Source organism: Aquarana catesbeiana, linkage group LG08 (genome assembly GCF_042186555.1).
Source record: "Aquarana catesbeiana isolate 2022-GZ linkage group LG08, ASM4218655v1, whole genome shotgun sequence".
Lineage (NCBI taxonomy): Eukaryota > Metazoa > Chordata > Amphibia > Anura > Ranidae > Aquarana > Aquarana catesbeiana.
The window spans coordinates 149,422,021-149,433,270 of record NC_133331.1 but is presented as its reverse complement, the minus strand read 5'-3'; the positions used below and the strand labels follow the sequence as shown (position 1 = coordinate 149,433,270).

General features: G+C 39.3%; 1 protein-coding gene across 1 annotated transcript in view; it reads right to left on the bottom strand.

Annotated features, from left to right (window-relative positions):
- Nucleotides 1-11,250, bottom strand: part of SPOCK2 (SPARC (osteonectin), cwcv and kazal like domains proteoglycan 2) — a 56,455-nt gene that overhangs the window by 26,852 nt on the left and 18,353 nt on the right. Inside the window, exons 6-7 of the mRNA XM_073597643.1 lie at nucleotides 3,827-3,949; nucleotides 407-625 (exon numbers count right to left, since the gene is read on the bottom strand). Of these exons, the coding sequence (XP_073453744.1) occupies nucleotides 407-625; nucleotides 3,827-3,949 (342 nt within the window). The remainder of the gene's footprint in view (nucleotides 1-406; nucleotides 626-3,826; nucleotides 3,950-11,250) is intronic.

Here is an 11,250-nt window from a genome sequence, read left to right as displayed (position 1 = left end):
TGTTCATGATAAGTTTGTGTTTGCACCAGCAACTGTTTTCTCTTAGAGCAAAAAATGTGCCTTGGATGCAGATACCTTTATTTTTTTTTTACGTAGGTGATTGATACAACACTGGGGCTGGCCAGACACAGACTTACACTGTAGAGAACATACATCAGCAGAGTAATAGAAGCCCCTTCCAAAGATCTTTCCCTGCAGATGCCAAAGAACAAGGAAAGATCATGTGACCAAACAACAGTGCAGCAGGAATAAGGAACTCAGAGGATTAAAAAGAAAAAAACACAATACAGAACAAAATACAGTGGCTTGATATACTGTATATGATTTATGTGAATGAATGATGGCAATTAACACTTCTCTGTTTAGTATTAAAGAATTCCAGTGATGTAATAATCCAACTACTTACTTTCTCTCCAGAAACAGAAGCACCACTCAGCAGTGGACACCCGCCCATCTTTGTAAGTGTCACAGGAGTTGAAGAAGGGCCGGATGCAGATCTCATACTTGTCAAGGTTGATGGCTGCCAGCTCAGCTTGGTCCAAAAAGAGGTCATTGTTGGAGTCCAACTTGGAGAACATCCATCCTATTGAGTCTTTGCAGCTGGCCACTAAGGTCTTGTCTAACACTGTATAAATTACATCCACAGTTACTAGCATTTTCTAAACAACATGTGGACCTGTCAACTCTTTTATTATAAAATAAATTGTAGGCCTTTCAAAAAGAGGTTTTGTACAGAATTTATTTTTATGTGTATACTTTTGCCTACTCGTATGTGTTTTTTTTTAAGTCATTCTAAGCTTTGGTAATGGTTGCAGCTCTTATTTTCTTCTGCTCTGATGTCATCTCCTTTGCTAGCAACTTGGAAGTGATTCTTGGCTATTCATTTTCCACCAGCTGCACTGCACTATCTTCACTATAGGGAAGTAGAAAAGTCAAAGCTTAAAACCTCTTGGGTGGACCATTATTTTAGTGACAAGTGCAGTTATATGTTTATTCTGTTTATTGATTAATTGAGCTAGCTGGAGTTGTGATGGAATATTTTTCAATGTAAAGATATTATCAGTTATGTTTTTTTAAGTGTACACTAGTTTTACAGGTGTCATCTTTATTATATATTCCTTTCAATTAAAGAAATATGGGCATACCTTTCCTGACTTCCTTCTGAAAATACTAGGCTGTGTCGTTAACTTTCCTGACTTCCTTCTGAAAATGCTAGGCTGCGTCTTTACCTTTCCTGACTTCCTTCTGAAAATGCTAGACTGCGTCTGGCTTCCACCCTTCAAAGTCAGTAAATACATGCAGCAAATCAGAATCAAGCAAAAGTCAAAACGTCTTATTTCTACACTTGTTGAAGGTCAGCAACTCTAGTAACAGCCTGACAGTCACACAGCTAAGGCTTTTTTACAGCTCTTTAAACCAAACAATTTTTTCAATCCATTATATAGTTTATATTTCTCTGAAAAATGGTTTGGAAACGAGACTGTGCCATGGTAAAAGATTTGAAAAACAAGGATCAGACCAAAAACAGCCTGAGAAGGTATTTAACTAGTTTATTATGAATAAAACAAAACAGTTCAACATGTACTGTGTACAATCCAATACACTTACAGGGAATCAAAATGTATTCTAGGTTTAGCTACTTGTGCCTAATGAGCATTCATTCTGATTAATCACTTCAGGCTAAATCCACTTATACTAAGATCTGATTCAAAAGAGGGCTATTTTATTTCCAGCAGAGTACATTACCTTGTGCTTAAGGTAAGAGGGGTCAAATGAGTATACGTATTACATAAAATGAAATGACAGAGTACTCATTGTTCTGTTTACTGAATGGCCCCAATCTTCAAAAGATTATCATATTTTCAGGGCTTAGCAGTTCTACCGACACTTGCCGATTCTCACAACATCTGTGGAATGCCACATTTTGATGGAGCAGACATGTGCTTAATTTCTGGTCAGCCCCATGTCAAACTGTTTATCAACATCACTCGGTGGTACTATTGTCCCTATGTCATGCCAAGAGATTCTGATAATTAACTTCTAAAATGTTTTGCTTTACTAACGAGATGCTAATTAAGCAATGAATCATTTCTCCAAAGTACCGATCAAGCTCTTTTGGATTGTGAAGTGCTTCAATAAATTATTGGCCCAAGTCTCTTTCAAACTGCTCCTAGATTCATGACCAGATGCTTCATCTGAATCTTTGGATTGCTAATACACGTGCCTGCTCCGTGTTCGTTAATGGAGACTGGAACACTGTATCGTTGTCTCTATGAAGGCATAAAGGCTATATATCATATCATCCAAGAAACTGGTATAATCACTTGGCTGGCATTACATAGAATGCATTTGTGAGTGTAATTGCCATGCACTGCTTGACTCTAATAGAATGTTATGCCACCCAGTTAAAATAACTTTGCTGTTCTATGGTGGAAGTACAAAGCATTCATTGGTATCAGCGTTGGCACTGTAATATTATTTGTATATCTCTTAGTACTACTGCCATGGTATTTGCATACATGCACAATCCATAGAACCTCAAACAATTATTGGGATCTTCCCAATCGGTATGCCACAATCATAGTATTTCATTCTATACAGTTTGCAGTCAAAAAGAATCAGGTTACTCAAACTGCAATCTGTAATTTGCCAATACATTTCCTCACTACTTGTTTTGATAATCTTCACAGATAATGCTAAGCAGTGCCGGAACAAGGTCATCTAGCGCCCATGGCAACGTAAAACGTATAAGCATTATGTGTCAGCAAAGGTCCCCTCCAAAAAAGTTTGAGCACTAATCTGCATGTTTACCCCCAAGCATAAATTCCCTTTGCAAACCAAAATTCTCCCCAAACAAAAATTCCCTCTCTTCCAGCACTCCTGTCAGCTTGTAGGTAGGCACTCTCCATGCAACGCCCCCCAACCTGACATGATAACACAGTGCCCAGAGCAGCCTCCCTTCCTACCCACCCCTTGTCCCAGCCCTGACTCTGAGAACAAATTACAAACTTTTTTTTCTGGAAAAATCTGTATTGCTGGCCAAATGCATCTTCTCAGTATTCTGAAATCTGTATTAAGATAGATTTCTTGCAACTTTTATTTCATATTTATTTTTAGTAATTGTTTTCCATACATTTCATTATTTGGAGAATTTTTGGACCTGAATTCTAGGCAAACAGCACAAAAACACATTTGTAAACTGTCTTATCTACCAAAGGATTTGTAATTTGTGTCCAGTCACGTTTGTGATTCGTACTCCTGTGCTAGGAGTGTGACACCAATTTCTCTTTTAGAAATAAGGACCATGTGGTGTCACTTCCCTGCACACTGCCTGTTCATTGAGCAATAAAGAAGAAGTAACACACTTACATGTCATCAAATCTGTTCTCTTCTACTGTCTGGGTTCCCTGTCAACAAATATGTAGCATGACACAGCCTGATTAGCTTCTGGTGCTGTCTCTCTTTCCATCACTAATAGGGATAACATGCTGATATAATGACATCCTCCGATCTTGTGTATAAAACTAATTTAATTATTTTTGAAAGGAATGAACAACTGCATTAAATTGTATTTTTTTTATATCTTGCCTGGAGTACAGTTATAAACCTTTATTAACCATTTTATCAAATAAAATTATCCCTTGAACCTGTCAAAAATATCAAAATATCTCAACGTGTTCAAATACCAATCTGCTCATCCAGCAATCTTATATATATATCTGTGTGTGTGTAGGCTCGTGGACAATTATGAAATAGACTAATTTCAAATGTTCTCTATAGTAATTATGAATTAAATAAAACAAGCTTTTTAGGGCAAGTACATTACCATTCACTTGTTTCACTCCTGCAGCTGCTGTACTGTTCTGCTTGGAGTTCTCATGAAGTAGCTGAAACCAATCTCGTAAACGGTCTCCAAGGTCTGCCAGGTCCTGACCAGTACATGTCTCTCCTATAATAAGAACAATATCAATAATTTAAAAGGGAACCAAGTGGTCAATTAGAGCTATTATTCTACTACGGCAATGCATCTATTTACAATGCTTACTTTCTAATATACTTTGTGCCAACTAGGCTTTCAGTCTAGTTTCTGCATTGTCTCTCAGAGAATCTAGGGTCTAAGCACTTAAAGTGATTGTAAACTTTTTTTTATAACAAACATGTTATACTTACCCGCTCTGTGCAATGGTTTTGCACAGAGCAGCCTCCTCTTCTGGGGTCCCCTGCAGGCACTCCTGGCTCCTGCACCCCCCCACCGAGTGCTCACCATAGAAAACCTCTTGCTATGGAGGCACTCATGCTGGCTCACTGTCCATTGACATGGAGCATGGCTCAGCCACACCCCAGCTCCCTCCTCACTGGCTGTGATTGACAGCAGTGGGAGCCAATGACTCCTGCTGCTGTCTCTGAACCAATGAGGAGTGAGAGAGCCGCTGCTCTCATGCCCATCACTGGATTGAGATTGGGTTCAGATAAGTATACAGGGCGAGCTGCACTCAGAAGGTTGTTTATCTTAATGCAAAAAATGCATTAAGGTAAAACCTTCAACTTAAATCCCTCTTGCACAGTGTAATACTAACCCCCACCTCCCAAAAAAACTCTGAAACTGAAAATGTATTGGGTTTATTAATAGGGGAACCATGTTTTACCTAATGGAGAATTAAAAGGACATCACAGAACTGAGTAATAAATAAAAGCAATATCAAAAAATTACAGTGAATTCTAGGCCTCTTCCATTATCTCAGCGCTATAGATATGTCAGATTTCATAAAACAACTATCACAGTTGCAGTAATAAATGCTACCACTGCATACCAATAACACCTCAGCAGCTGCTTTAAATGCAAACGCATAACATAATAAAAATTAAAACAATAGTAAAATTAACACAAGATCAACTCAAGTGTCTATAATTGTTATAGCAGCGCTACTATCATAAAGTCTATGATTAGCTTTCATGTGTATACAACACACAGAGTGAAAAGCAGTTGACAGCTGGTGTGAGAAAAGTCCCAGAAACCTCAGATGATAATCTTGCTATGTCACACAGTAAGTCTCCCCACACCGAAGTCCATGTAGCACACTCCCCTTCAGGGTTCACACTCACCAGAGGGATGAATATATCAGGCATGGATAGATATACTACAGCTGACCTTAGTATCAAGGCAGGTGTCACAGCTTATCATGTGGATTCCACTGGTTTCTCGGACAAAAAAAAGGCTCCAATAGTGTAATTCAGTTTTTCGTTTATTCAATAAAAGTTTTTCACACAAAGTCATCAGCCAGAACAGCTTAAAACTATAAAGGCAAGTTTGAATAGAATGTTCCAAAGCTTTTCCACTGCCACCAAGGGAATAGAAATTATCTGTGTAATGATCACTTTGTAAGTGGGAACTCTTAACAGAAACTGTGGACCTCCTATAATAGCGAGGTCGTAAACGCTTGCAGATATAGCCCTCTGCGGGGTCAGATGATTAGCCTCATCACCGGAGTTCACTGGCAGTCACGGACAGGCATCAATGATATCCAGCTAGTATCCAACTCTCATCTGGAAGCGTATAAAAAATAGAAGGCTCCAATAGTATGTTATTGTTTAACCACTTCCCACCCGGCCTATAGCAGAATGACAGTGGGGTTGTTCAGTTATCCTGACTGGGCGTCATATGACACCCTGCAGGATAACAGCCACCGCGCGCCCGTGAACGGTGGTGTCAGTCTGACACACCGCTACACCGATCTCGGTAAAGAGCCTCCGGCAGAGGCTCTTTACCACGTGATCAGCCGTGTCCAATCACGGCTGATCACAATGTAAACAGGAAGAGCCGTTGATTGGCTTTTCCTCACTCGCGTCTGACAGACGTGATAAGAGGAGAGCCGATTGGTGGCTCTCCTGACAGGGGGGTCTATGCTGTTTATCAGCACAGCCCTCCCTCGGATGCCCACTTCAGACCACCAGGGAAACCTCCAGGACCACCAGGGAAGCACATAACATGTGGATGGCCAGGTACATCCCCCATGACCATCCACATGTGCCAATATATGCCCAATCAATGCCAATCAGTGCCCACAAATGGGCACTGACTGGCAGCATTAAGAAAACAAATTCAGTGATGCCCAGCAATGCCACCCATCAGTGTCATCAGTGCCACCTATCAGTGCCCACCTATCAGTGCCCATCCGTGCCACCTATCAGTGCCACCTATATGTACCCATCAGTGCCACCCATAAGTACCCAGTGCCACCTATGATTGCCCATCAGTGCCACCTATGAGTGCCCATCAGTGCCGCATACCAGTGCCTCCTATCAGTGCCCATCATCAGTGCCCATCAGTGCCACCTCATCGGTGCCCATTAGTGCCGCCTTATCAGTGCCCGTCAGTGCAGCCATATCAGTGCCCATCACTAAAGAAGAAAACGTACTTATTTACAAAAAAAATTTAACAGAAACAAAGAAAAACTTTTTTTTTTCAAAATTTCCGGTCTTTCTTTATTTGTTGCACAAAAGATTAAAATCACAGAGGTGATCAAATACCACCAAAAGAAAGCTCTATTTGTGGGAACAAAATGATAAAAAAATTGTTTGGGTACAGTGTAGCATGACCGCGCAATTGTCATTCAGAATGCGACAGCGCTGAAAGGTGAAAATTGGCTTGGGCAGGAAGGTGTATAAGTGCCTGTTATTGAAGTTGTTAAAAGGTTTCTTTATTGTTAAAACCAAAAATCGATACTCACACAGCAAAAAAATTTGTGTAGATAAAAGAATGTTTGCCGGCAAAACAAAATACAAATCACCCGCACTTCAGGGGTCACGTGGGGCGTGATGACATCAGTGCAGAGCTGACATCATCAGGACGAAGCTATGTAGCAGAGGGCTATATCTGCAAGCGTTTATGACCTCGCTATTACAGGAGGTCCACATCTTCTGGTAAGAGTTCCCACTTACAGAGTGATCATTTCACGAATAGCTTTGGAACATTGCATTCTGATGGAACTCTTTTCTACACTTTAGAACTTTTTTTGTGTATTCAAGATTACATTTACTCTACTAGAGACATGTATATACTCAATATACTCAATATTTTCATTATTATAATTTGTTCAATTATTATTATTCATTTTGCATATTTTTTCTCTTTTTTATTTATTCATATCACTTTTTCAATATTCACCTATCGTCATTGGATTATCACTTAGGCTTTCTATAATCTGCCTGCTTCCAACACAAGGGATTCTGCCTATGAGTATACAACCCTCTAACTGTTCTGCCTAAGCCAAAAAAGAAATCCAGCCAAAAACAACTTTAGTATTCAGTATGGCCACTGGGAAATACATTTGTTGGAGCTTTAAAGAGACTCTTCGCTTTAAAAATACTAAATCATGTTTACATATATACATTAGCTTTCTCTACCCTCTGCTTCATCCACATGACAGGCTATTGTGATCAGACAGAGATTTTTAACACCCGTAGTAAATCAGCCCAAATGTGTAAGGGTTCCAAACCCCCTTTCCAAGCAAAAGAGAAAGAAACATGGATTAAATTTACTAAAAAAAAAAAACAAAAAAAAAAAAAACACAACAGTAACGGGCTCCCTTTAAAAATGAATCCACACAGGTCCTATTAAAAGCAGTGAAGAGCAAACTGTTTAGTCACCCATAGCAATCAATACATAGAGTTGCAGTTTAGTGCGGTCATTCTTTGTCGATTCCTGTTGGCTGCTATTGTTTTCTGCACACCTTTGCTCACTGAACTGTGTTATTAAGCTAAAATAATTACTTATTAGAGAAGCTAGTAGTGCATTACTTTTTAAAAACATACTACCAATATGTATTTCACTACCGTTCATATTTAGTTAAAATTATACTTTTTTGATTGTTTGGAGACCCTTGTATAAGTATATAACTTCCTCCTCTATAATGTTCTTTATGCAGCATACCCAGGGGTTTTTATGCATATTACAGAAAACATTCAGAAAACCTGAAAACTCGAATTAACGGCTGCCTGGGGTTGATCTGAGGGACATTCATTTAAACCATCATAAAGTCTGAAATTGTGAACCCCATTGAAGTCTATAGGGAGGACAAACCTTGAAAATATATTCTAAGCATTTCAAATGCTAATAGGAATCAGATTGTCAAACAATGGGCATGGGGAACTGGGCACTGGCATAGAGAAAAGGTACCAATGCGAAAAAAGTGAAAAAATACTATACAGCAAGGAGAAGGTTCCCCTTTTATGCAACTTCAAGGACGACATTGGAAAGACACCAATCCTTATAATTACATGTTCAGGTGATGCCTTTAACCTGTATGTGGTGTTACAGAAAAGTACAATTCTCACAAACAGCATCAGTGACACCATATTCTGACGTCACATATGTAATAGATTATTGTTTATCCAGGGCTAATAGACGTGAATTGACCAGTGGAAGTAGCAGCAACAACAGATCTGAAAGCTATAAGAAAGTTTAAAAAAGTTATACAAAAAATAAAGATAAAACTCTCGATGTGTAAACATTAGCCAGCAGCACAAGAGTTTAATAGTATTCTTGATGAATAGTGTTGTGAACTTTTTTTGCAGTACCGTGCTGCATAAAGTCTAAAACCTTAAAACAGTGCACAAAAGCACTTCAAAACCGCAACCCCACATAACCCAAGCCCCCTCCCATATCCCTAATAATTCTCAAAATGTTTAAAAAATAAACTTCAGGATTGTGTTTGGTAGAAACTGGCTAAGATCAAGGAATTGAACATGGGCAAAAATGAAAGAGCTCTTCAGTGTGGGCCTTTACTATTATAATTGTTGCCAACAGCATTGTTGTGGCCTGGAGCATATCAGCTGTGGTAAAAGTGTGAGAGCACCCCAATGAGACGAGTTGTCAAAAGGCACACATTACTCCTCCTCTGTGGCACCCTTTCTTTTATAGTGCTGCTAATGCACCCTTTCCTTTTTCCTCCTCCTCAAGCACACATAGCAGTCATTTTTGTTGGGCTCACTAAAGCGCTCATTTCCTCATCCTCCTACTTTTTTTATTTGGCCAAGTTCTTTTTGCTGCAACATCTCAAATATAACCTCATGAAAATTTCCTGCCCCTTTTTCTCTTCTTCCCCCTCAAGGGTGCATGACAGCCATTTATTTGGGTCTGCTTATGTGCCCTTTTCTTCCTCTTTTCAAGTGATCAAATAATCGTTTGTTATAGTAGATATAAAGCCAAACACAAAAATCCCATATAAGCTTTAATAGCTGTTGATAGTGATGGGTATTTTGTGTTACAGGGTGTCAATGCTCTGCCCCTGTCTCATACAATCTCCTACCTGCAAAGCACCCTGTAACATGCTTTCCCAAAGGAAAAAAGCAGGTTAATGCTGATTCACATTGCCCTGGAATCTTACCCCTGTTTTTTGGGGGGATTTTTTTACAAAAAGAGCCTTTAAAAAGATTGCAGCCACCAATAATTAGGAAACTTGTCCTGTGAAAATACACATGCAGCCACTTAGCAGTGAAATGCATGTGGGCTCAGGGACAGCCTGAGAAAAAAATGCAGGCAGCAAAAAGATATGCAAATAACACATGCAAACTGGTAAGATTATAGACAGTGTATCTGCAGAGGCTGGAAGGAAGTTGCAGGACACAAGTCAGCACACAACCACCACACTAATCTATTCCTATGCAATTCACCAGCAGCACTCCCTATGCTTTCTCAGTTATGCACATTTTCAATATGGCTGCTAGAAACCATGCATTTTTATAGTGAGGGATTGGCACATAGTATAGCCCCCATTATTGCCCATTTTATCCAACCAGACTTAAGTTTAGAGGCCAGGAAGTGTATTATTGGGAGTTGATTGCTATGGCAGCAAATGGCCACATTAGTATGGTCCACAAACCAAGAACAAGTTTAACTGCGAACCATGCTTGTCCTGCACCCATACCTCACCCCTAATCTGAGCTACTTTTTGTTATCCTAACTTTTTAAAAGCTGTAAATATTTTAATCATGTATTTTTCATTATCTAAAGCTGGCTGCCTACATTAAAACTGGATTGTACAATGTGCCAAATTTACACTGAATGGCATAGAAATCTCACTGTAATTGGGATCACTTAAGGTTAGCTATAGAGCTGAAAAAACTACAAGAGGTTGCATGAAAATGAGTTGGGCATTTAAAAAAAACTGTAAATCATGTAGTTCAGATTGAGCAATTCTACATAATTGGTTCAGTTTACTAAGCTTTAACACAAGCGGTAATTGCCATAACAATTTCTAGTGTTTAGTCAAATAACTGTGAACTATTGCACATGAATAGTTTGTATTTTTATTTTTCTGCCAGCAGCTGAAGCTTTCCCATATTTTCTGGTAACCCTTTTCTCTTTTGATCAAAAAAAGCCTTTTTACAGACAGGTCACGCTAAAATGTACATACACAGCTAAATAAGAAGTGACTCCTCCCCTTCAATCCCTCTCCCAGGTGTGTACAGGGTGCTCCTTGTGAATTTCCAGTCAGACAGGGGGAGTCTAAATGCAAACAGCTCTCGCTGTAATTTCTCTTAAAAAAAACACACAGTGTGCTCTGAATCTTGTGTCATTGGTGCTCCCAGGATTACATATTTATTTGTAAAACAAAGATTTTATATCAATAAAAATATATCAGTTTAAAAAATGTATAAGTATAAAAAATCAAATGAAACACAGAAACATAAAAAAGTGATGGTAGAAAAAGACAGAGTAGTTCATCAAGTCTGCCCATTTTTATGTATTTATTTTTTGCGTTGTTTTTTTTTTTTTTTCATTAACTTTATTGTCTGAGTATAGATGTTTGTCCCAAGGACGGCCGGGTACTGGAGCGGAGGAAAGCTTTAGAACCTGCAGGAGCAGGTTCCACTTCTGCATCCACTTCCTCATCCCCTAGAGCAGGGGTCTCCAAACTTTTCAAACAAAGGACCAGGTTACTGTCTTTCAGACTTCAGGGGGGCTGGATTGTGGCCAGTAAGGATAGAAAGGGTAGAAAATGTCCCGAGCCCAGTATCTGTGAGAATCAACATGGTCTCAGGGTTTGAGGTCTGTAGGAGAAAGAGTAGTGCCCCATCGTTGGTATTAGTAGGAGTAATAGTACTTCATCATCGGTATCAGTAGAAGAAATAGTCCCCCGTTGTTGGTGTCAGAGGAAGGAATATTGCCTCATATCATTGGCAGGAATAGTGCCCCAAGGGTCAGATAAAGGCTAAAAAAAGGACCGCATCTGGCCCTTGGGCCGCAGT